This window comes from Sceloporus occidentalis, unplaced genomic scaffold (assembly GCF_023333645.1).
Source record: "Sceloporus occidentalis isolate IW3139 unplaced genomic scaffold, rSceOcc1.0.p SCAF_5, whole genome shotgun sequence".
In the NCBI taxonomy this organism is placed as follows: Eukaryota; Metazoa; Chordata; class Lepidosauria; order Squamata; family Phrynosomatidae; genus Sceloporus; species Sceloporus occidentalis.
This window is the reverse complement of record NW_028316985.1, coordinates 27655597-27681542: the sequence shown is the minus strand read 5'-3', so window position 1 is coordinate 27681542 and position 25946 is coordinate 27655597. Positions and strand designations below refer to the sequence as shown.

At 40.0% G+C, this 25946-nt stretch overlaps 2 protein-coding genes across 10 annotated transcripts; one reads left to right on the top strand and one right to left on the bottom strand.

Moving 5' to 3' along the window:
• Positions 1–285: 285 nt before the first annotated feature.
• Positions 286–16317, top strand: GLT8D2 (glycosyltransferase 8 domain containing 2). Of its 7 annotated transcripts, XM_089527991.1 has the most exons (13): positions 286–968; positions 1803–1893; positions 5019–5067; positions 5727–5934; positions 6747–6845; positions 7793–7961; positions 8332–8449; positions 8828–8912; positions 9577–9689; positions 11897–12063; positions 12810–12922; positions 13876–14098; positions 16205–16284. In XM_089527991.1, exons 5-12 carry the CDS (start codon positions 6815–6817, stop codon positions 14046–14048), a joined length of 969 nt encoding a protein of 322 aa, XP_089384117.1. In that variant the 5' UTR covers positions 286–968; positions 1803–1893; positions 5019–5067; positions 5727–5934; positions 6747–6814; the 3' UTR covers positions 14049–14098; positions 16205–16284. The 7 variants fall into 7 exon arrangements, with proteins under 7 accessions (XP_089384117.1, XP_089384115.1, XP_089384114.1 ...); XM_089527989.1 differs by lacking the exon at positions 5727–5934 and having other exon boundaries at positions 6807–6845; XM_089527988.1 differs by lacking the exon at positions 5727–5934.
• A 450-nt stretch (positions 16318–16767) lies between these two features.
• On the bottom strand, positions 16768–24978 carry TDG (thymine DNA glycosylase). 3 transcript variants are annotated; one of them, XM_089527987.1, is made up of 10 exons: positions 24889–24978; positions 23487–23629; positions 22138–22364; positions 21585–21654; positions 20891–21026; positions 20734–20816; positions 20550–20644; positions 19245–19416; positions 18805–18933; positions 16768–17365 (listed from the first exon to the last, which is right to left on the bottom strand). In XM_089527987.1, exons 2-10 carry the CDS (start codon positions 23578–23580, stop codon positions 17232–17234), a joined length of 1140 nt encoding a protein of 379 aa, XP_089384113.1. In that variant the 5' UTR covers positions 23581–23629; positions 24889–24978; the 3' UTR covers positions 16768–17231. The 3 variants fall into 3 exon arrangements, with proteins under 3 accessions (XP_089384113.1, XP_089384111.1, XP_089384112.1); XM_089527985.1 differs by lacking the exon at positions 24889–24978 and adding an exon at positions 24689–24778; XM_089527986.1 differs by lacking the exon at positions 24889–24978 and adding an exon at positions 24689–24778 and having other exon boundaries at positions 22138–22361.
• Positions 24979–25946: the final 968 nt, after the last annotated feature.

Sequence of the window (25946 nt, the reverse complement as noted above, 5' to 3'; positions counted from 1 at the left end):
ATGTGTAGTCGAAGACTTTCATGGCTGGCATCCATAGTTTTTTGTGGGTTTTTCAGGCTATGTGACCATGTTCTAGAAAAGTTTATTCCTGACGTTTCACCAGCATCTGTGGCTGGCTGGCATCTTCAGAGAAAAACGATATTCCTTTTAGTTAAATTAAGGTTTTCCCACCAAAAGAAGAGTAACCCAATTAAAGAGAGGAGCAGTGTTAACCAGTGGTGAATATTGTGGACATTTACATGTTCTGCCTGCCTCCAGTGCTGTCTACCATGCATATTCTGTGTGTGTGTGTGTGTATGAACACTTTTGTGCAGCTGTATACAAGTCTGTATACCATAAATCAGGAGATAACTTCTAGAAAGGCACTGCTGGCATCTGTACCTTTCTTTCTCCCTGAGCACCATATACTTCTTATTTTTTCATAAACAAACTCCACTGTCCTGTAATTGTCCTTTATTCATACATGTAAATTTATAGAAGCTACCCATTTGAGATAAGTAGAAATAAATACTGAGCACAAAAGTAATCTGAGCTCAGAAGCGTTGTGCAAAGATCTTCTCCCTCCGCCTCTGGAATTTTCTTTCTGAGAGGGATCAACCATAGTGGGAGGAGAAAAGTTAGGCAGTTTTGAAGCTGCATCATCCAGCACATCTGGAAGTAGTTTATATGACTCTCTCCCTCCATAAGGGCAGCATCTAAATTCTGTGCAGCTCCGTAGTGGCAGAGAAAACCAGCTTCAAGTAAACCGCAAAAGAATTTTAAAAGATATTTATTCGACTGAGCACTTTTAGAAGAATTACAAAAAGAAAAAAAAAGTTTCAGGTCTCTTGCCTTTTAGTGGGGATCTCAAGAGAGAGGCAGTTCTGGCACGAATGTTTACAACACTAGACCATCCAGTTCCCAAAAGCAGCTGCTTCGCAGTCATTTTCTGGAGAAAGAACTCTCAGTTGTTCTGCTGCCCTTGAAAGGTAAAATATTTAATTCTGTAGAAACAATTGCCTTCACAAATTCCTTTTCTTGCTTTCCCTTCTGCACTCTCTCATTTTATTATATGATCTCGTGATTATCTGTAGACTGTCAGTGTTCATTAACAAATCTGTGTTTGCTTCAGTAAATATTTGCCTAGCAGTGTATGGACATGATCTAATTTTCCAAATATTAAAACTTTGGCTTTTGCTTTTTAAATTTTTTTCCACATATTGAACAAAAACAACAACAACAATTCAGTGTTGTTTTAATGCATATTTCTCAAAGTTTAGTTCAAAGTTCAAAATGGGATGCAAGTTACTCCAATATTAATGTCTATCCTGAAAGCACAAGATACTTATAGGGTTAATGTATTACAGATGGTGAATATTAGCTCATTTCCCCCCATCTGGGGCACTAGTGAATTCCAAGTATTGCACTGAGTTTTCTCTGTTGAAAATGTGTATGTCCTTTGTGTCAGAAAAGAAGCTTAAGATAGATGAAACAGATGTGGTGAAATTGGGTTATCCATGCCATTCTGAGAACAATATGTGTAAAGGTAATATCTCTGCACACTCTGCTTTAGTATGTGTCTTAAATGCTTAGGACTATATGTCTTTACAACAATGATGGATCAGTACAAGACGTTATCTGAGAAACACACACAAAACAGTTAAATGTAGAGTAAAAAAAATTTAAATGAGAATTATGAAATACCATAATGTCAGTAAGGTGCTCTTCTGTTTTCATGATACCAGGCTATTTTCAGCAGAATAATGTTGCTTTCTTCTTATGGTCTATTGCATTTAATGGTGGCTCTATTTTATCCTTGATAGATTATGAAATACAGTTAAAAGCAACACAAGTGAAGAGACGGAGAGGGAGATAATTCCAGAGATCTTCCAGAACCTCCTTTCTCCTTACAAGGTACCAACTAGAGATCCACCATGGATTTAATTGTTATAGGCCTATTTAGTAATATATAACATTGGCTTCTGCTGGTTACTCCCATTTGAGAGTCTATTGTTAAATGGTGAGTAAACACATAGGTAAACCCAGCTGATTCAATGGCTCTACTTCACTCTAAGGGCTAACAGCAGACTTTTGATCATAGTCTGATAATCTTGAGAAAATGTTAATCAGGTTGTCCAAGGGAATTGTTGTGATAATTTTTGGTGAGACAGGAGCAAAAAGACTAAGGTCCTTTCACAATAGATAGTTACACCACTATGATTCCACTTTAACTGTCGTGGCAATAGTCTGAGGAATCCTGGGATTTGTAGTTTAGTGAAGCACTAGCCCTCTCTGGCTGAGAATTCTACATACCCCTCCCTCAGCTGCAAATCCCAGGATTCCACATCCAAATCCAAACTGGATTTCAAGCACTATAATTATGTTATATGAAAGGACCCTTGAAGTGTTGTTCAGAAATGAATGTAGGAGTTGCCCTGAGGGCTTTCCAGGTTGATCTCCAGAGAATCTTCCAATTTACAAGAGCATTTGCAATTAGAGAACAGTAAAGCTGCATCTACACTGCAGAAATAATCCAATTAGACACCATTTTAACTGCCATGGCTCAATGCTATGAAATTTTGGGAACTGTAGTTGTGGCACCACAGCTGTCTGCAGAGGAGAAAAAAATGTCTCAAAAACTGCAATTCCCAGAATTCCATAGCCCTGACCCATGACAGTTAAAGTGGTGTCAAACCAGATTATTTTTCAATGCAGATGCAGCCTAAAATATTGAGGGGGGGAGAGGGGGAATCTGGTATCCATAGCCAACAGTGTGATGTACATCTCTATTTCAAATGGATCAGTTACTATGTTTGTATAACATATGTAAGTAATCAGGAGAAAGCAAAATAGTCCACATACATATTCCTAATTTCCAAAAACACAGAGCAATTATATGATTTTTTCTACTTGTTTTAATTATAACTAAAACTAATTCCACACATCAAAACCAGATAGATCTCTGCAGCATTTGGCATATGTTCAGTTATGTGATTTCTTGAATATATGCCTGGGGCTGAAGGGAGTTGAAGGGTAGGATCTGAAGTTTCTCACCTCTGTCCTAAGAAACCCTATGATGGTATCTCAGGGTCAAATTGTATATGTAGCATACGGTTAAAAGATTTTTTATTTTCATTTTTTACTCTAAGCTAGATATGCATGGCCCAAATTTAGGATTATCATGGGTGGGTAGAGGAGGATTAAATCTTCCTTCCTTCTGCTTTTTTTTTTAAATCACCTTACATATGAGAGTTAAACAGGAGGGAAAACTACCTTGGCATCACTGGAATATTTTCTTATTTTGACTTGTGTGCCTGTGTGTTGTGTGTTTAAATACAGTAGCAGCCTCCTTTAGGCAGGATGGAAACCTCCCTTGTTGCAGTGAGGCATTCACCACTCCCCTTGCCTACTTGGCCAGTCCTGCTTTCAGGAGCCAGGAGGGGCAAGGATCCAGTATACATGTGGTGCCCTTCACTTAGGGTTGCCATAGCTGAGGACCTCCAAACCGGGACAAATGTAGGACAAGGTTCAAAAATGTAGGACTTTTTTTTTTTTTTTAATTTCCTGGCCAGGAATATTAAAAAAAAAAAAAAAGGTCCCACATTTTTTAACCTTGTCCTCCTTCTCCTTCCCTGCTTGGGAGGAAGCCTCAGGCTGCTCCCAGGCCGGGAAGGAGCGTGGGGGCCGCCTGTCATCACGGCCATTGCCGCGGTGGCAAGCGGCCTCCTCCTCGGCCTCTGGGGCTTGGGAGAAGCTCTCCCAGGCCCCTCTGGAGAGGCCTTGGAGGACTGCTCCGCGATCGCGGAGCCTCTTCCAGGGCCTCCAGAGGGGCCTGGGAGAGCTTCTCCCAAGCCCCAGAGGCCTTGGAGGACTGCTCCGCGATCGCGGAGCCGCTTCCAAGGCCTCCAGAGGGGCCTGGGAGAGCTTCTCCCAAGCCCCAGCCTCCATGCCCTCGCTGGGAGGGGGGTGTCCCGGGGGCGGGGCCAAACCGGGGCGGGACTGTGTGGACCCGCCCCAAACCGGGAAAGTCCCGCCCCCAGGCGGGATATGGCAAGCCTACCTTCACTTCTCAAGGATCTTGTCCACATCGTCAGGCTACACAAATTGAAACATGTCCAATAATACTGTACAGGACAAGCATGTGCCTATAGTACCACTGTATAATTGGAGAGGAAAAAATAAGCAAGCATTTATGTCTGCCCTGTATTTCCTCAGAGAAGCTCACCTCATATTTTATTTTTGCCTATGTAAGAACTGGAGCAACTTATTATATTATTTGCAGAGGCAGGGCAGAGAGGTGGCTTAATTGATTGTGGGGTTTTTTTTATGGGATGGTGGATGTTTTTCTATGTCTAATACCTGTTGGATAGATTTGAGATGCTTCCCATTTAAACCCAAAGCAAAATCAAATGGTCAAACAAAAGTCTGGCTCTTTATAATAATAATAATATTTATTTGTATACCGCCCTATGGCAAACCAATCCGGGCGGTTGACAACAGTAAAATATAAAATATAACAATTAAAAACACTTTATCCCTCCCCCCTTAAGACAGTATTAAACAGGATAACATATTAAAAACACAATATCAAAACATAAAAACAACAATTAAAAACTAAAAACCCTGATATCGCTCTGTTGATCCTCAACCATCACTAAGATGGGGCCACGGGAGGAATGAGGGAATCAGGGAACCTGGGCCGGGATGGTTGATCTGGAAAGGCCTGCCGGAAGAGATCCATCTTGACCGCTTTTTTAAAGCTGTCTAATGATGTTATCTGATGGATCTCATTCGGCAGGTTGTTCCAGAGTTTGGGGGCGACAGCAGAGAACACCCTCTGGGAAGTCGCCGCAAGCCTAGATTTTAGAGGCTGCAGTAAGTTCTTCCCAGAGGACCGGAGAGCGCGGGGAGGATTGTACAGGAGGAGGCGGTCCCTGAGATAGAGGGTACATATCTCAGATGAAACACAGAGGATACATATGTGTATATTTTTTCATGTGTGTCAATCTGCAATCTCTTTCTGCAATTTTACCTTTCAGCTGCAGCTTGCAACCAAATGAAAGGATCCCATGGCTCTGTTACGGAAACGTAAGACATCTTCAAAGTTTGTGTCCCAACCAATTAGGCCCCTTGTATGACTGCCAGTGTCAAATGTAGTGTTAATTGCTGAAGATGGAAGGGTGCAGTTGCCCTCATGTCTTGCTGCCAGGTTTTCTAAAGGCAGCTGTGAAAAGAATGTTTCAGACTTCAGCTTCCAGAATTCCTGATTATTAGCAAAACTGACTAGGACTTCTGGGAGTTGAAGTCCCATACACTTGGAGGACCAAAGTTTGGGAGCCAAAATGCAGCACTAGCATGACTATTGTTCCATTTGTATGTTTTGAATTGAAGCCTGTGGAGAAGCTAGTGCCCAGTGATGGCTGGAAAGGGGGAGTTTGTGGAATATGTGCACTTCTGTCCATAGTGGTAGCAGAACTTGTAGATAGGCATTAGTGAAGAGGATGCCTTGGTGAGCTAGAAATGAGACTAGGGCATACCTTTAAGGGACAAACCAAAGAGCAGATACCCCTGATCTGAAAACTAGACAAAGTTAGGACCTTTCCTCCTTGGAGGTGGTGATCTCTTCTTTAAAGATAAATGTGTTGTATCTAAGAGACCTGCATGATTATTAGTGTATTTCTTGTTGACTTTGCAATGGAGTTGGTGCCATAGAATGCCTGCATGTCTAATGCTGAGGGGGCTTCCAGGGAGGAATCATCAATATCTGCGGATGTTGGCAAGGAAGTCTGCTTGGAGGAAACATGGCTGTGTGAGGCTTTTTCTCCATCTATGGAAGAGCAGGTGTCTTGGTGGCTGTTTCCTGAGATGATCAAAGGAGAGAGTCTTCCTCATTCTCTGGAGCCTTGTTGCCCAACACTTCCTTTTTGCATGCAGATTACTAAAATGGTTAAAAAGGTAATTAAGGAACTTGAAAACAAATTACAATAGTACATGAGTAATTTTGTCCCTAGGAATATTAGAAAATAGTTTAATTCTAAAGCAGATTAATAAATACTGATGCCAGCAGGATTGTGAAGAAGTTCTCCTTCACCACAATGGCAAACATGCATTTGGAACTCTGTAGGTGTTTATGTGGGTGTTGAAATGTGAATGTGGGTGAATTGGAATGGGGGAGCAACTGGCTGGGAGAAAGGTTCAGCATAATCTTCTCTGAATAAATCTCTGCTTGCTAAATTAGCCCCTCCCTGCTAATACAATAGTTCCTTCTTATCCATGCATTCAACCATCTATAGTTGGAAAATATTTTTTCAAGTATTAATTCCAAAACAGCAAACCTTGATTTTTATCATTTTCTTTGAGGTAGATCATTTTATTATGCCACTGTACTGAATGGAACTTGAGCATCTACCGATTTTGGTATCCACAGTGGATCCAAAAACCAAATCCCAGATGTTACCAAGGGCCCATTGTATATGCTGGTAAAAAACAGAGATGGGAATATGCATGGTGATTCCTGACAGGCAGTCACCTTATCATTTATGCTAGAATTAATATCTATAAATTATCCTCTTCTCACAAGGAGTAAAAATACAGTTATAATAAATTCAGTAATAATTTTCTGCCTTTTTATGATACCCAGATCAGCTGCCTTAGGTGATATTCTCCCTTTGTTTAATGTCAGGAACTGGCCCTGTTAAATGTGCTCCAGATTGTGCTATTAAATTTATGTAACATTAGTTACTCATCTGTTTTCCTTTCTATTTTAGTTAATCAAATCCTACTGTTTCTTCTGATTTTGACTGTCTGTGTCATTCTGTATAACAAAGTTCACAAGATGCCACCTGTTATTCTGAAGAATGAGTCAGGTAGGCATTCACTGCTACAAACTCTTTTTATTTTTAAAACTAAAACAAAGACTGAATGTTTTATGTTTGTGATAGAAGATGCTGTAAATAGGAATCTCAGGCCAGAGCTTCTTTTGTTTTCCTTCTGCAACCTTTCCAGCTCTTCAGGTGTTTCTGCTGTGTATTCTTATGCTCAAGCTCACATTACTGTACATGTACTCCTTCTGCATGTAAACCAGCATGATCACAAGGGCAGTATCAAGGAATGTGAAAGTCTGTCAGTTGTGTGCATGGGCTGGAGTCCATGATAGTTTATGCAAAATTAAATTATTAGTCTTTAAGGTTCCATAAGACTGTTGCTTTTGCTGACCCCTGAACATTTCTGAATTCTTCAGAATCCTACAGGTATTTCAATCTTGTCCCAATATGATACTGTTTCCCCTCTCACTGCATGGAAATTTGTATTCTGGTACACATTTTCCATAATGTGCACACTTTTGTACAGATTTTCCTCACTGACTAAAGAGTGTTTGTGTGTATTTTCCAAATCTATTCAGCTTCTGTCATGTACATGGTTTTATTTGTATTTTTTGCTTCACTGAATTGTACTACAACCCTTGGAAATGTACCCATGTGAAGATATATACATTTCCAGGTAAAATGCTCCTTGGCCTGTTCCCAGTCTTGCAAGGTGCAGAGCCTATCTTTTCATATGGAAATCTGAAGCAAACAAATTCATTTTCCATTCCTAGTGGCTTCATCAGGAACTATAGAAGTCAGGAACAACAGCGCATATACTGAAAATAGTGATATCTACCAAGCTGTTAAGAGGCAGGAGCAGCACTGACTTTTAGAACTACTGTACTGTCCTTTTTGGGGAGTTTCTGTAAAATGCTAAATAAGACAGAACATACGATATGTGTAATAACATATTTCCCCCTGTTTGTTTCTCCTCTTCCCTTTCTCAGTTGATTTGGAGGGCCCTGAGGAAATGGAAGATGAAATCCCTGTGGTGATATGTGCTGCTGCAGGCAGAATGGGTGCAGCAATAGCAGCAATCAACAGCATTTACAGCAACACCGATTCTAATGTTGTGTTCTATGTAGTTGGGCTAAAGAATGGAATTCCACATATCAGGTAAAATAATGAGGCAAGGTTATTTAAGTTATTTAGTGCACAATTGTACACTTGTGATTCATTTGCTGAGGGGCACCAAGCAAGCTCCACTATCACTATTGAGAAAGTTTGAATTTCATGTGAATGTTATACTAGGAAGCAGAAGTACTCAGATGTATTAGATGAATTTCAATTTGAAGCATAGTATTTGGGAAGACTTAACAATTATACATACTGTAGTATCTTCTTTTTGGGCTTTCTTGACTGTATTGTGCAGAGGAAGATCATAGACAGGAGGGCCAGGAATGGGAGAAGGAATGAGCTGAAAGTAATATAGCAGTACACTCGTTTAAATATGGGCTTCTCAAATATGCTTTTTTCTTTGTTTCAGGAAGTGGATTGAAAATTCTATACTAAAGGATATAAAGTTTAAAATTGTAGAATTCAATCCCATGGTGTTAAAAGGGAAGATGAGGCCAGATGCAGCTCGTCCTGAGTTACTTCAGCCTGTAAGTATACTGGCTCTATGGAGTAGTGAATGAAAAAGCTGTTTTGAAATGGAACCATAGGACAAGAGAACTCAATTAGCATAAGAGACCTTTTATTACCATTATGTCTTTCTTGATTAAAAAAATGTAATCTGCACACATTTATTATCTTAATAAACCTGGATAAACCAAGGATGTTAAAGAAGAGGAAAAATATAGGTCTAAGGTAGCTGAAACTACTAGTAGGCTTCAGGTCTCCCTGTGCTGCTTGATTCCCCCCCCCCCCCCCCACACACATATGAACTGGATATTTTATTGGATTGAATGTTAAATACTTTAAACTATATGTTATTACAATACATTATTCTTTGTTTACACATCTTTATTTTAATTCAACAGCTAAACTTTGTTCGATTTTACCTACCTCTGCTTATCCATGAACATGAAAAAGTGATATATCTTGACGATGATGTAATTGTGCAAGGTAATCTCTCCAGAAAATAATACTGTGAGGGCTGAAGATAAAAAAAAAAAACAATCTGAAATTTTCATGTTATTCATCTTCACCAAATACAGATTTATTTGATAATAGTTTGATTTGCTGAGTGCCAGAATTTGAAAACAGAGGTAGTAGCCTTACACTGGAAGTTCTGAAGACTGTCAGGTTGCATCAGAAGATTGGCTTGTAGAAACAGTTAGAGTACCGTATATACTCAACTATAAATCATGTATAAGTCAAGGACAGATTTTGGGGCCAAAATCAGGAATTTTGATATGGCCCATGAATAAGTTGAGGGTAAAATTTAAGGGCAAAGGATGTAAAGGATGATGCAAAGGAAAACAATGTCAAAGAACATACAAAATTCCAGCAGACATTAACTGTTTGTGTTCATACTAAAGGCTGTATGAATGAGATAATAGAGGGGTAGTCAGTGCAGGACAGATTACAGTATGTTCTTGCCTTTCTACAGGAGATGGTTCCTTGTTAAAATAAGTATTAAAGTATAGTACTTATATTGACCCAGGGATATGTCGTCACAGATTTTTGAAGTCAAGTTTTTGACTAAAATTTCTAGACTTTATACATGAGTATATACAGTACACAGACCAATGAGGCCTTTGGGGGGAAAACATTTCTTTGTTTTTAGGTGACATCCAAGATCTGTATGACACAAAGTTAGCCCGTGGCCATGCTGCAGCTTTTTCAGATGACTGTGATTTGCCTTCAACTCATGAAATGGTTAGAAGTGTAGGAATGCAGGTAAGAAATCCTTACCAAAATCAAAAGTTCCTGTTGCATTTTCCCAGCTCATTCTTGGGCTGTTCATAATTCTTTCCACCATTAGCATAGTAATCTCAGAGAACGAAGGTGGTATTAGCACAGGTGCTAAACTGGTTTTCTGGGGCTCCATTGATGTAATGGAAACTGGTTTGGCAGAGGCCTTGGGACTGCTATGTAAGAGGGCTGGAAAAATGTGGCCCTGCTGTTTGTTTCCTACATATATAGGTAAAAATATACAAAAAGTGGCTAAGATACAATTAGACTATTGAAAGATATAAGAACAGTTTAAACTATTTCAGTTATAATGGCAAAATATAGTACTACACACTATTCAAATTCGTTATGTATCTTCAAGATGATTCTGACCTACGGCAACGTTATATCATTTGTTCATTGGAGCTTTATCATTCCTTCAAGGTTCCATGGCTGAATGGTGATTTTGAACCTTGGATTCCTAGTCCAACACTGAAACCACTACAACATGTTAGAACAATAATTTTTTAAAAGATGTTGGAATGAAAATCTTACCCTGTTAATGGAAAGTGCCAGTCAAATATCTCTGGGAAGTGATTCAGACCCTGAGAATAGCCATTAAGTAGACTTTCTCCCACCTTTGTACCAGATATGAGTGGGAACTTTGAAAGAAGAACCTCCTTGCAATGATCTCAAACTCACACAGGCTTGCATAAGAGGATGTAGTCCTTCAGATAGCCTGGACCCAAGCTGTATAGGATTTTATAGGTCATGATTATCCCTTGAACTGCCCAGAAATAGTGTTGTAGTAGTCAGTGGAGCTGTTGTAACAAAGGAGTTTCTGTGAGTAGCCCTTATGAACAGTCTGGCTGCCCTTCTGTACAGATGTTGTTCAACCATAGTGTTCAGCATTTCTAGCCCACCACAGGATAAGACTGATGGAAACTGTAGTCCACCAACACCTGAAATGCTGAACTTTGTCTGCTCTTGCTATATAAGCAGCTGCAGGATATTTGTGCAATGTTGCACACTCTCAGAAGGACCTAAGATCTAATGCATACCCACAAAGTCAACAGAGATTTTTAACTTCAAGTCCTTATTAGAAGCTTGTCAGGATTTAAGTAAGCTGGCAGTTTTAGATGACATAGCTTTGGTGTCTCTTTATTACTTGTAATGAACAAACAAGAGACAACATGGTATAATGGTTTGAGTGTTGGATTAGGACACTGGGAGCCTAATTCCTATTCATCCATGGAAACCCACTGGTTGTCCTTGGGCAAATCACACTCTCAATCTCAGAGGAATAATAATAATAATAATAATAATACGTTTTATTTATAGACCGCTATTCCGCAATGATCATAGCGGTGTACAGTGAAAATTGAATACAATACAAATACAATGTGACAATTAAAGCAGGGAGAAGTCTCGTCCTTCAGACAGTCCCTGATGTTGCTGGGTCTGCCTGATGGCTCCCTCTGAGGCCGAGATGACAGTTGAGGAGGGAGGGGCCTCTTCCTTCAGGCAGTCCAAGATGTTGCTGGTCTGCCTGATGGCTCCCTCTGAGGCCGAGATGACAGTTGAAGAGGGAGGGGCCTCTTCCTTCAGGCAGTCCAAGATGTTGCTGGTCTGCCTGATGGCTCCCTCTGAGGCCGAGATGTCAGTTGAAGAGGGAGGGGCCTCTTCCTTCAGGCAGTCCCTGATGTTGCTGGGTCTGCCTGATCGCTCCCTCTGAGGCCGAGATGACAGTTGAGGAGGGAGGGGCCTCTTCCTTCAGGCAGTCCCTGATGTTGCTGGTCTGCCTGATGGCTCCCTCTGAGGCCGAGATGACAGTTGAAGAGGGAGGGGCCTCTTCCTTCAGGCAGTCCCTGAAAAGTTCCTGAAGGAAAAGACAAACCCCCTCAGAACAAATATTGTGAAAAGAAATCCTGTGGTAGGTTTGCATTAGGGTTCTTGTGTCAGCAATGATTTGAAGGTACACAACAGCTAAATTCCACACACTAAACACAATGTAGAACACTTCCTTTCTGAAATCCCTGCCTTGTGGATTTTGGACCATTTTGCATGTCCATGTATTCTTGTCAAGAATCCCATCTCTCTCCCAGTGTCCGAGAGATAAGGTATGGGTAAATATCATGAGTGAAACTATTCGCTAAATAAATTCTAGGACTACCTTGACTAACCTAGAATAATCACTTATTTCTTTCCCCTAGAACACCTATATGGGATTTTTGGACTACCGAAAGCAAACAATTCGAGATCTTGGTGTAAGCCCCAGCACCTGTTCTTTTAATCCTGGTGTTATTGTTGCCAATATGACAGAATGGAAGCACCAGCGAATCACAAAGCAATTAGAAAAATGGATGCAGAAAAACGTAGAGTATGTATGACTGGTGTTCTCATTCGTAATACCCTGAACTGATTATGGTGTAGATTGTGTTGTACAGTCCTCCTTCCATTCTTGCGATTTTGGAAACTGCATCCCTCGCTTATATGCAAGGGACAAATGGAGGGGGAAATAATGGGGAGCATGTTTGAGGTGCGCATGCAGCCACACGCCTATATTCAAGCCAATGGGCTTGAATATATGCAAAAATCTGTTTGCACGGGGTGGGTGGGGGGTCCGGAACAGATCCCCTGAAAAAACAGAGGGTCTACTGTATTTTACATTGCTTGGCTATGTTTGCAAACTGTATACTTCCTGTGTGTATTAGTGAACAATACAGGAGTGTTTGATCAAATCATTGAGGGCAACTAACGTGACACTATATAATGCAGAATGGATGATTTACTGACCAATGATTTGATCAAATATATTTTCAAATGAAGACTGGCTCATTTCTGATTTTTTTTTTAAAGTAACAATAAGACCCATGTTTGAGTCCTAATAACTGGGCTAGGATGTACTATATAATACAATGTTTTACCTGCTACTGAAGCTCTTTTTGCTTCAGTAGCATCGTTCAGAGAAGAAATAAATATACTTGGACAGCTGTCAGATGCTCTTCCAAATCTTGCTAACTGAATTGGGCTCGCTGTTGCCATTTACTGCTTTCTCACATTGTTGTTATAAGAGCTACTTACAACACCTTCAGAATATTTGAGAGTTAAAAATATGTTTTTCAGAGAAAATCTGTATAGCAGCACCCTTGCAGGAGGTGTGGCAACTTCCCCAATGCTCATTGTATTCCATGGAAAATATTCAGCAATTAATCCTTTATGGCACATTCGGCACCTAGGTAAGTTTTAGATTCTTGAATGAGTACTTGAAAATGGAAGATTTTTGAGTAACCACTTAGAATGATGTCATGCGTATTTTTGTTTTATTACTGCAACCTGTAATTTGGCAGAATGTAAGCCAGAAGCATATAATTAACCTTCTTTGGATAACATGCAACACTAGCAAGATAAATAAATCATGTTGCATTTTTACAAATGTATACATCCCAGAAACCACAAAACTAACCAGATATTCAGCATTCAGTCATCTTATGCTGAGGCAAAGCATACTGCAGAATTAATATTTAGAATCATAGAATCAGAGCTAACGGACACCCCTAAGGGCCATCCAGTCCAGCCCTGTTCTGTCATGCAGAACTCACAAAGCACCCCCAATTTAAGTCACCAACTGGACAGCCTCCAAGTGCAGGGCTTGTACTTTCCTTAGGTGTAGGGTTGTGAATGCAAACAGTTGAACCCCACTCCAATGTTCCATTTAAGTATCACTGAAATCAGTGGGACAAGATCATTGCAACTAGTCCCCTCCCCATTACTTGCTACTGAATTTAACTAAATTGGACTCCCTCTGGATTATGGCTTTGATCTCAAGCTGTCTGTAAAAAATGTCTCAGAACTGTAGTTTTTTTTAAAGCCAGTTTCACCCACTGGTTCATAAAGACCAAAATGCATACTTTGTAACATTAGTTGAATAAAATCTTAAGATGAAATCCACCCATAGTTAAATATTCATGGTTGCAAGCTTCTATACATTTAACTAAGAACTGAATCCCACTGAATTAAGTAAGATTTATTTCTGAGCTGATATACATATTGTGTATACCACATTTCAGAGACAGAGTTGAAGAAGGGATTAAATTGAGTGGTACCCAAGCTTATTTATTTTACCTGTAAAGAAGAAATAGTTTTCTAGTAAGGACTGTATACAAGGACCTTTCTTTTTTAAACGCCATAGGCTGGAGTCCTGATACCAGGTACTCAGAACATTTTCTTCATGACGCCAAGTTACTTCACTGGAATGGAAGATACAAGCCTTGGGATTACCCTAGTGTTCACACTGACTTATGGGAAAAGTGGTTTGTTCCTGACCCTTCAGGGACTTTTAAACTGATTCGTCCCAATAGCTGATGTCATTTACATTTTGAAGGCACAAAGATTAGTCTTAAGTACATAACAAGGTATATAATATTTTCTAATGTAGTTTACCATCTTTGTTGTACATACAGCTATTGTATGAGACCAATACTTTAATAAAAGCTAAACTGTTTGAGTGATGTCTCAAAATGAAACTGAGTGAAGGGTTCAATGGACCCTTGATGAAGCACAGTTCAGAGAAACTTCAGTTTCAAGTGTTATTAATGAGACTACAATGTTTTGAGACACTATTCTTTATAAAACACAGATCACTATTTTATGTCATACTGTGTAAATAATACTGTTTCTTACTGATGAGCCATTTATAACACTTTTGAATAAAAAAGTTTGTATTGTTTATTTTCTGTGGTCAATATTAAACTGAAACAATAATTAAACATCAATTCTTTTATTCATTTCAAATAATTTATCACTGCTTCTTTTGAACAGCAAAAAGCAATCCAGCATCAAGACTTCTAAACAATGTCACAATTAAGCACCAGAAATTCCTGTTAGGGTTTTTGCAAGAAACTGGCAGACCAAAATTATTAGAGTTTCAAAGCACCATGTTTGAGAAGAGTGTATTCACATTTCATTAACCTCTTGTGCACATTATTTCTCAGTAATTTAATGGATGCCTCTTTCAAACCAAGATGTTCCCTTTTCACATTTACAATAGTTACTACTGAGATATCTGGGATAATATAGGTTTGTTAAAAAATAAAAATTGTTCCAGGTCCCTGATGCAAGGCACTTCAAGCACTTGCTAAAAAGTGTCCATGTAAACAGCGATGCATATAAAATAAAAATAAGGCTGTGATCCTAGACATACCTACTGCCAAGTTAGATCCCACTGAACACAGGAGATCTTGCTTCTGAGTAAATAAGCAGAGGATTATGCTGCAAGTGAATCATTTTTATAGACTATTGACCAGACAATGACCAATTGCTTACAGGGGCTAACCAACATGATCAGTTGAATATACACCTGAATCTTAATTTTAAAAGATACCATATTTTAGGATTAAAGTACATGATTTTGAAGGGAGTCCACAGACATGCTTACCTCTTAATAAGCAGCAAGTCAAAATATTGTGAAAATGTTCCAAAGTTGCCAATAGGCTATGGACATATTTTACTTTCCAATTTATCCACTCAGCTACTCGCTCCTAAGGCCATTACAGACAATGCATTTATAAACCTAACTGTATGTGCTGCAGTTATATAGTGATCTGAACTATGTATACACTATGGAGACACAGTTCCTGTGCATCATTCAAGTATCCAAAGCACCTGATTGATAGTAACTTGCTTAATCCACTTATTGCTTTTTCTTTAAGTATATCCTACCCCTTTTAATGAAAAGGGGGTTGAGGAGGATAGAAGGAAACTAAATGTTAGATAAAAGGACAACTGTTCTTAATCCCAGTCAAATGAACAAAAGCAGGAATAATCCACTTGCACTGTGGGTTCAGCACCAACATGCAGTTTTCCAATCTGGGTTAATTTCACTAATACATGCAAGCAGTGCGTTGGTATATTAGGAGCCAGCACCTCTTTTATTCATATCTAACATTTTTTCACCTAATTGCAAGGCATGGGGAAAGAGGGTGTAAGGTAGCACACAGACGCCCCCCTCCCCCAATTGCTCAGTATGCTATTGCACCTGCAATGAAAGTGAATAATGCCTTGCACCCTATGGAAATGTTGCATAAATGATTAGCTATGTCTAATCCCTAGAACATGCTAGTAAATGCCTAACACTTGAGCTGCTTGCCAGCTATATATATGATGCAGAATTCCCTATTGCCTTCCTGAGATAAAGTGGAATGTCAGACTCTTGCTCAGAAACATACATATGCATGGGAACTCTTGCCTTCTGAACTATAAAGACTGGTTCAAGTAGTCTCTTCATCACATGATAACTGCAATATCAAAAGGAAGAGCCACCACAGATACTACATCAAAGATAGTATCTTTCCCCCCACAAGCAACACATCTTAAGGCTGAGCCAAAAAGTGGGGGAGAGAGAAATAAGACGTTTTGAAAAAACCTGTCAGAATTTAAAGATGCCCCCTCTTCTCACTTTCAGTGATTTTTCATGTATTGTAGTGAAAAGATGTGAAGTATTCATTTTGTAATCCCTCCAGGTACAAGTGGGCCACTTGTGAACCTCCTGCTATTGTTTAACTGCAACTCCTATAAACCTTCATTACTAAGACAAGACAATTTGGAAGTCCACAGTTGCCCATCTCTATTTTAATGGCTACAAACCATGTTATCTGATATGAGAAGCACTGCCCTTATTCTAGGTGGGCTCCACTTGATCTTCATGTACCAGCAACAGACAGCACCATATAATTTCAAACAATTTGCCAGTATTCAGATACTTTAAATGGTGTGTTGCTAAAGAGACAGAAGAAAATGGCAGCTGAAGCAAGCAAAGGTGGGGCAAGACGAAGGTGGAATGAAGGTGTTTGGCTCTAGCAAAATAATTACTTTACATGTGAAGCTAGAAAACACGTGCTTCAGTCCTAATGCATTTTCATTGAGACAGCTGACATATTAAACAGCTAGTAAGTAAATGATGCAAACAAACAGATGTGTGATCCAAGACTGAGTTAAGAATCTGAGTTAAGAAAAAAACCCTCCTGGTGTTTCTTCCTGTGACAAAGCAGCTCTCTATTAAGTAGGTCTGAATGTCTATTATTGTGTAACAGATGTAGTGGACAATTGCATGTTGTGTCAATGTCCAGTAACAATGTTAAATCTAAAAGCTTCTCACCTTTTCAGATGTACTAAACTACCTATGAAATATCCCTACATATGAAGGGACTGATAAAAATATAAGTTCACAGACTTCATTACAAAATACAGATTTAAAACAAGAAATGGGTTGTCACAAATGAGCCAGTTTGCTAAAACTGCAACTATGGAACAATTGAAATATAAAAGTCTCATGGGGAAAAAGGGGGATTTTTTATCTTAAAAAAAATTTGGACACTTCTTTAAAGTGACATAATTCATAGGCCTAAAGCTACCAACACAAATGGTTATCATAAGAAAATTAAGAGGTAAAATGCTATTAAAATGCTTCAGTTGGGAAACTGAGGTACCATTCTTCACAAATTTGTTAAAAACCCTGCAGCACTTAGGCTTGATTTTTAAAGGCAGACTTTAAGCATCACTTGCTTCCTCTTGTGGTCTAGAGTTGCTGAACTCTGGAATCTGGTCAGTGAAAGACTGTGTCATCCATTGTCCATTGATGACTTCTCCAAAGGAAGACCCACTGCTATACTCTGCTGTGGCTGCTGCATAAAAACAAAACAGGTGTAATAGTTTAAGTTGGCATTATTCCACTGTTTACATCTTTAGACAGTCCTGGGCTAAGAAAAGACAAAGCATTTCTTTTTAAGATGCTGTTACACATTTTGGCTGTTATTTAGAGCAACTTTAGAAAAGGTAATGAAAAGGCAATTGCCAGGGACTGTGGAGCTGAAGTGGCCTCTATTGGGGACCTTGGAGGATCACACCCTCCCATTTTTTAAAAAAAATTCCCCTAATTTTTTAAAAGTAAAAATACATCCCATCCTCCCTTGAAGGGAGCAATTTTGTCAACTCCCAACTATTTTAGGCCCAGGAGAGGCTTTTATTCCAAAAGGCAGGACATACATGTAATAATAACCACTACCATCAGGAAGCAAATAAGTTGACCAAATATGTTTCTTGGCTTTAAAAGGCCTATCCCGGGCCTAAAACAGCATACGTTGCCTCAGATATGTAACAAAATTGGGTGTGTGGGGGATGGAGGGTATTAAGCGAAACAAGACATGTCAACTTTCGCTTAGCCCATCCTCAGCACCATCTGATTAACAGGACGGGATGGCAAAGGGAGAAGACTGTTGAAACATAGTCCATATGTTTGTGGCATCGGATAGGCTAGCGTTTAAACACCCACCCATCCCTACATCAGCCTGGGAACCAATCTGGGTTGGAACTATGTCCAGACCTGTGCTATACAAGTTGGTCTGCTCAGGGCCAAGGTGAGTGCTGATCTAGGCAACTGTGCTAGCCATTGGGTATATATGAGCAGGCCTTCCTCAAGGCCCACAGTCCAACACCTATTGTGCAGAAAATCCGGCTCCCTATTGGCTGAAGGATGGTAAGAGGACATCTGTGTCCGTATACCATATTTTGATGATCATGTAAGATGGGTGCAGAAAAGTTCAACCCACCAGGTTGCATGAGGCTCTAAGCACTTGTTTTACAGTCCCACAAGTCCTTACAGATCTCCCCAGAAATGTTTTTTAAAATCTGGGATAAAAAAAATTCCACTCCTTGAGGTTTCCAGGAACAGTAGATCATTTCATTGAACCTCTCTATCCTGAAAATCCACCAAATGCCACCACTTCCTGCCATAAGCCCAGAAACTGCAACTAGAAATTATTTCTAGACATTTTGGGGTTGGGAAATGTCAAGTGCTGAAGTCTGGACAATATGGATGGCATCTGGCTCCTTCCACAATTCCTCATTTTAGGCATTAAGACACAGGAGTCATATCTCCTCTGAGGTCAGACTGTCATCTCAGATCACACAGAGGGATTTTTTAATTCCTTCCTATGGCCAATAGAATACTGCCCTAGGATCACAGGATTGCAACTGACCTGAAATAATCCCAGCATACTCTACATGAATGAAAATGGACTTAAAATACACTGAAACAAACAAACAAACATGCCCCTTACTCTACCTGCTCCATTTGATGGGAAGTTACATGAATCACTCTCTGCCACTGTTTTTTCACCGTAAACACCTCCATAGGCTGCTTCATATCCTGGATCGTATTTTTCTTCTTTGACAGCCATCTTCTTTGCCTCCTCTGGGTAAACAAACCCACAAAGTCAAGTCAAGTACCTTACAAAGAGTTTTACAATAGAGTAACATTACTGTGTTACCTCAAGAGATAACCCCAAACTGTGCAAACTTTCAAATTAATTAGTGATAATTTCTGAAGCACAACATAACAAGATCAAAATATTTAACATCTACAATCTTAGTTTATGACACTGAGCAGTGACTTAGGCCTATTTTATTTACTATTTATTATTTGTTATAGTTTGTTATTATTACTTTTTGTACGTGTACTGGATATTATTAAAATCATGTCTATTCTAACTTCATATACTGTACCTTGTGCAAGCTGCAAGTCAAATGTGTATTGCACTTCCTGAATTTCAGTGTTTGATGTAACACCTTTCAGTTGATCCCTCAATTCTTTGAGCTTTATGTAATAGTGAACTTTATCTTGTGCACGAGGAAACTGAGCACATCTTGCGCTAGACGATGGCATAACATAGCAAAGCTGTACAAAAACATCACAAACACAAGCTGTAGGCAATGTTAAGTGAAAAATCATTAAGCTGGTATGCATTCTTACACATTAAGCCCTAAATCGTGAATAGGTGGCATTTACATAAGTACTGACTTATTCAACAAGTCTATTCTAGCTGGGACTAGCAACTGAATTTAGATCTATTTGCATGAAAGCTTCATAGTCTCTATCGCTGGTGTTGAAATTTCAAACTCTTAAGTGAATAACTATAATTTTGAACAAACATCTATACAGTCATCCCCAACATTTGTAGCAAAAGGCCACTGGCACATGCAAGGAGGGGAAAAGCCCAGGAGGGAGAAGCTGGGAAGGGTGTGCACACCAATCCCATCCCTTTCCAGGACGGAGCACTGCCTCTTTCTCCAAGCAGCTCTTTGCCTTGGGAAGGGGTTTGGGGAAAATAATCCTTCAGCCTTTTCCAGGACAGGGAGCTGCCTGGGGAAAGACAGCTCTCTTGCCTTGGGAAGGGGTTTGGGGATAATAATCCTTCAGCCTTTTCCAGGACAGGGAGCTGCCTGGGGAAAGACAGCTCTCTTGCCTTGGGAAGGGGTTTGGGGAAAATAATCCTTCAGCCTTTTCCAGGACAGGGAGCTGCCTGGGGAAAGACAGCTCTCTTGCCTTGGGAAGGGGTTTGGGGAAAATAATCCTTCAGCCTTTTCCAGGACAGGGAGCTGCCTGGGGAAAGACAGCTCTCTTGCCTTGGGAAGGGGTTTGGGGAAAATGAATACAGCCTCCTTCCTGTCGTTCCAAGGCTTGAGAGAACTTCCCAGAGGGAAGGGAGGGGGGAAGCCACGAATGCACGCCCCCTTGCCCCTCCAGTACCTTAGAGCGCTTACTAGAGCTGTTTGAGGCTTTGGAAGGGAGATGGGGGCACGCAGGTGTGCACTGCTCTTGACCCTCCCCCACTTTAATTGTGATTTTTGACTTTTGCAGGGGGTCTTGTGCCTCTAACCCCTGTGAATGTCAAGGATTTATAGTACTCAGAATAGCAAGGTAGATTCTTGCCCAATGCATAAATAAAACATGATTGCACTCTAATAAATGCTTATTTCTATAAATGTGAAGCCACTGTGGTTACATTTCTAAAACTTATAGGAACTTACTGTTTCTGTATCTGGGACTTTATGTGGCTGTAGACCAAATTCCAACTTTTTAACCTTGACTCCAAAAACCTCTTTACTAAAAATATCATAAATACCTACAGTGAAACAGATAAAGCAATTGTTAGTCCCAAGACAAAATTAGTGGAATCAAAATGCAGAAACCCTGCAGTTTAAATAAACTCACATTTTCCATTAAAAACTGCTATTTTAGGTTGATACTTCTGCAATTTCTGCACCAGAATTCGTCCTCCTTCACGAAACTCTTTGCTAAAAGAGACACAAATAAAAATAGGACCACAGCTAGCAGTGATCTACTGTATGGTATTTGAACTTTACTGTACCTGGAAAGATCCTTGCTACCTGGTGTTGTCCTTTCCACCATGTTTGTAAATCCAATTCCATATTTATGTGGTAAAGTATGGTCATCCATATGATTCAACTGTTCTTCACTTAGCCCAGACAAAAAAAGACACTTCCCTGTGGAGCAAGGAAATACATCTTCCATAGTCTTAGAAATGTACATGTCACACCACCCCAATTTATTTTCAAAAAGATGCTTCTTTCTCAAATTTTAACAGTACAGTCCGTCCTCGCCTTACGCGGGGGATCCGTTTCGGATCCCTCCGCGTAAGGCAAATTCCGCCTATGCTCGAGCCCCATTGGAAACAATGGGGCTTGTGCGTGGCGGCGCGCAACGGGCACGCGCGCCCATTCAATTGAATGGGACGCGCCGCCCCTTCCGCCCTGCACGTGTGCCGCGGCTTGAGCGCATATGCTCAAGGCCGCGTATGGCGCGGGCGCACTATAACAGTATACTGCATGGTATTCCATGTTTAGGAATAACATTTATTTTCTCATCATTTTATCTATGTATTTTTCTCTATTTTTTCTAGCCAGTCAAATCTTGGCTGTGGCCTATCCCAAAGAAATATTACCCACCCACCCAACCACTCCACACACTGCTTCTACAATCAGAGAAATCTGAAGTAGAACTGACCTCTTGAATTTCAACAGATTATGAACCAAGACACTTACAGAAGTGGTTTCCAGGTCCTGGATAATGATGCCCTTTATAGGCTGCCATTAAACCTGGGTTTATACCAATCTAGACAAAAACATAAAGGAATCACAGTTGTTATCTGCTGGAATAAGGCAACATATTAATCTAAAATTTGGACAAGAAACTCAGGAAATAAGTGACTGTTAATCTGAAACAAATAGGAATTTAATTACTTGCCTCATAACAGGCTTATTCGTTGCATGAGGGAAAACCTCTAACTACTTCTAAGCAGCAAAGAAAAAGCAAAAATAGGAACAGACCATAACTCCTTTCCTAGGCATAAGGAAAGTTTAGAAGATGGTCACTTGTAGTTCCCAAAGCATTAAATTCTGGAACAATAAGGCAATGATATACAAGAGAAAACAGCTGGTCTTTTGACTTCTCTATGCAGAGGCCAAGTTGTATACTAAATTAAAAACAGAGTGCTTTTGCTGCAATGTACTAATACAGATGCAGCTCTGGAATTTATTATCAAGTTGCTACCCGACGGGTTACAAAATGTTTATAGGAAAAAGATTCTGAACTTACAATTACAATGTCTAAGTTGAAGGTGAGTATATCGGGAAGAGTTTTGGTCAACAATTCAGCTTCAGATACACCATTAAAACGATTGACTTTCCTTTTGACTTTGAAGGTATCTGTGATTTTCTCCTGCTTGCCTTTTGATTTGGCAGCTTTAGAAACTTTAGGGACTTTAGCAGTAGTTTTTTTGGGTTCAGAAGATTTAGTTCTTCTTTTTCTTCCTTTAACTGCTGCTGGAAAATAGAATGGGACTTTTAACAGTCTTTTTAATGACGATAACATAAAAACCCTTGAACAGTATGGTCTGTTAAACCTAAGATTGATAAAAAGTATTACATTAACAAAATATTTATCAGCTAAGTAATATCTAGCAAGTCCTCAAAAGTTGAGGGGGCGCACTTCCCAACTCCACATTGTGCCATTTTATGTTTCCTGTGCATGAGGAAAATGCTATTTGCTACAACTGAGTCAGACTACTCTTGCCTTGTCCCTGAAGAAAACTTAAAATGAAAGAAATTTTATCCCAGATACTGGTTCTTACAAAATAAATCCAGCTTGCTATAAATGACAAGTCTTCAAGAACAGATTGTCTGGTCTAAATTAAAATACTATGGGGTAGATCCAATGTGATGCTAGCAACTCTCCACTAGCAAACAATGCTGCCAATATAATTGCACTGGGTTTAACTGTTCTGCATCTAACAGCGCATAAAACAGTGAACACAAGTGGCCTGCACAAGATAAAACTGAGCTGGACCCTTCTTTTACACTAACTCTAGGAAATCACTTCAGCTGGTACAGAAATAACTTTGAACATTTTTGTGGATTGTCCTAGCAATAGCTCCCTAAGTGTATGGCAGGAAGTTTTCAGAAACCAATCAAGAAGTCTTGTCCATCCCAAAACACCCCTAAAATCAGCTCCACTGGGTTGGGAATCTTTCCAGAGTCAATTTTCCAGAGGCTCTTGGGCTACAGAAAGAAGGAGAAATGAAGGAAACTCCATGAATCTAGTGTAATATCAGATTTGTGCTTATGAATTGCCTAGATGGGTTATATGCCTAGAAAAGTTATCTGAGCTGTTTAGATAAGAATTTTTATTCTTATCATACACTGCAGAAATGCACCAACTATGATTTCAAATTAACAACCATACAAACTGTTGCTTTGCCAAGTGTTCAGAAGTATATAAAAATAAGCTGCCTACTCATGTCTCACCGATGATACTATTCAAATAGTATAAAGCAGAAGTACTTTAGTACAATAAGAATATCTAGTTCAAGGCAAAAATATCACTGAAGCAGTTCCACTGAAACCACATAGTTGACTGAGATACTTCAAGGAAAAATAAAAAGATACCTTGAATAGGTTCCTGAACCACATTTGGCTCCAAAATTCCCTGAGGAGTTTCCTGATCGTTTATCATATCCATGTCTGTGGCTGGAGTCATCATTTGGTGGAAGGAAAAAGGATAAAATGCCGGCTGAAGAGGAGTGTAGTATCTTTTTCGAAAAAGGGAAAAGGCCATTATTAATGTTGAAACTGCCAAGTCAGGACAACATTTTAGAAATAGCTGCATACAATTTTCATGGCTGATCTGGTAAATTTCTTGCCACCAAGCATCCCTCCTTTCTCCTGATACACAGCTGCTACACAGTTAGGTTCTTGATGCGATTGATTACTGTATGCCAAACAGAGGAAAACAAACCTCTTTGTCATTGAGGCTGTGTCCACACTGCGGAAATAACGAAGTCTGACACCATTTTCTATGTCATGGCTCAATGTTTCAGAATCCTGGGATTTGTAGTTTTGTGAGACATTTAGTCTTCCCTGTCAAACAGCTCTGCTGCTGCAACAAACTACAGATCCCAGAATCCTTTAGCACAGAGCACGGCAGTTAAAGTGGATGCAGCCTCATTTACATACTGTATATGTAAATGAAAGTTACACACACACACACACACACACACACATATATATGAAAAAGTAATCAACACTGATACACACATATTTAAATGAAAAAATAACACACACACAAATACATGTATATATATATATATAAATGAAAACATATAGACACAGATATATAAAATGAAAAATAACACACACCTATAAATGAAAACACACAGCAGATATATGTATATATAAATGAAAAAATACACTGATACACACATATACAATATAGATAGATAGATAGATAGATATGAAAAACTACACCCACACACACATATATATATTAAAAAATTACACAGACGCACAGCAGATACATGTGTAATTAGAGCCGTCTAATTAACCGTTTTGTAAGCCGCCCTGAGAGCCTTTGCGGCTGAAGTGCGGAGTATAAATGCTCTGAATCAATGAATGAATGAATGAATGAATGGTTCCATTGATCGCGGGAGCTTCTTTCGGTGCAGCTGCACTAGGGCCCCTTGCAGGCTGCTGCCCACTAAAGGAGAAGAAGCCTTTTGTACTCGACGAAGAGGAGATCAAGGCAGGCCGAGAGACCCAGCTCCAGAGCCCCCTTCCCTTCCCTTCCCTTCCCTCCTTCCGGGAAAAGATACCTGGGACCCGGTTCCTCTGCTTCCATGGCTTTCAACGCTGAGCGAGTGAATGAGGCCTAGAGAGAAGTTCTTCTTCTCACTCAGTCAGGCCCCGCCAAGCCCCGCCCACAAGCCCCTCACAAGGAGACCGACGGACCAATCGGAGCAAAGCGTGTGCGCGCGCGCCCCCTCCTCCCCTCCCCTCCCCCCTTTCTCTATACCTCCTTCTGCGGCCTCGCGCTTCCCGGCTTCCCAATCCCTTCCTCAGTCACTTCCTTCTTTCCTTCCTTCTTTCCCTCAGAGGCCGCTGGACCATAGAGGTATGAAAAGTTAGAGTGACACACGCACGCCGCATGAAATTACACTGGGCCTTCTCTCTGTAGCCACCATTATCATTATTATTACTATTACTATTTATTCTTTCTCCACAGATTCTACTACCATTTAAAAAAACAACATCCAGGAGTAGCTCTGTTGGCCCTAGAGCAAGTTAAAAAAATCTACCAAGCAGTGATACTTTTACTGGGATACAATAGCTTTGGAAGTACAGTATTATATATATGGAGTGGTCGTAAGTCGGGAACGGCTTGAGGGCACACAACAACAACAACAACAACATATATATATATATATAGGGCAAGTCACACTCTCTCAGCCTCAGAGGATGGCAATGGCAAACGTTCTCTGCACAGAATATATATATATAAATTTTTATTAACAGCATATATATATATATATATAGAGAGAGAGAGAGAGAGAGAGAGACAGAGAACGGCTGTGGGCTAGACAAAGGAACTGTTAAATGGATCTGTAATTGATTGACCGACCGAACGCAAAGGGTGCTCAACAATGGCTCCTTTTCATCCTGGAGAGAAGTGACCAGTGGGGTCCCACAGGGGTCTGTCCTGGGCCCAGTGTTATTCAACATCTTTATCAGTGACCTGGATGACAGAATTGGGAGCATACTTATCAAATTTGCAGATGACACCAAATTAGGGGGAATAGCTAATACCCCAGAGGACAGGATCAAGATTCAAAATGACCTGAATAGACTAGAAAGCTGGGCCAAAGCTAACAAAATGAAATTCAACACAGAGAAATGTAAGGTATTGCACTTAAGGCGGAAAAATAAAATGCACAGATATAGGATGGGTGACACCTGGCTGAATGAAACTACGTGTGAAAGGGATCTAGGAGTCCAAGTAGACCACAAGTTGAACATGAGTCAACAGTGTGATGCGGCAGCTAAAAAGGCCAATGCTATTTTGGGCTGCATCAA

What these genes read in the sequence shown, in the direction of transcription:
- GLT8D2 (XM_089527988.1), top strand. An exon ending in GTCCTGAGTTACTTCAGCCT is followed by an intron (nt 8,450 to 8,827) that starts GTAAGTATACTG and finishes TTAATTCAACAG; the next exon opens with CTAAACTTTGTTCGATTTTA. An exon ending in ATGGCACATTCGGCACCTAG is followed by an intron (nt 12,923 to 13,875) that starts GTAAGTTTTAGA and finishes TAAACGCCATAG; the next exon opens with GCTGGAGTCCTGATACCAGG.
- TDG (XM_089527985.1), bottom strand. Translation starts at nt 24,714, where the DNA reads ATGGAAGCAGAGGAACCGGGTCCCAG. An exon ending in TCAACTTAGACATTGTAATT is followed by an intron (nt 21,655 to 22,137) that starts GTAAGTTCAGAA and finishes GTTTTTGTCTAG; the next exon opens with ATTGGTATAAACCCAGGTTT. An exon ending in GGTAGCAAGGATCTTTCCAG is followed by an intron (nt 20,817 to 20,890) that starts GTACAGTAAAGT and finishes TGTCTCTTTTAG; the next exon opens with CAAAGAGTTTCGTGAAGGAG.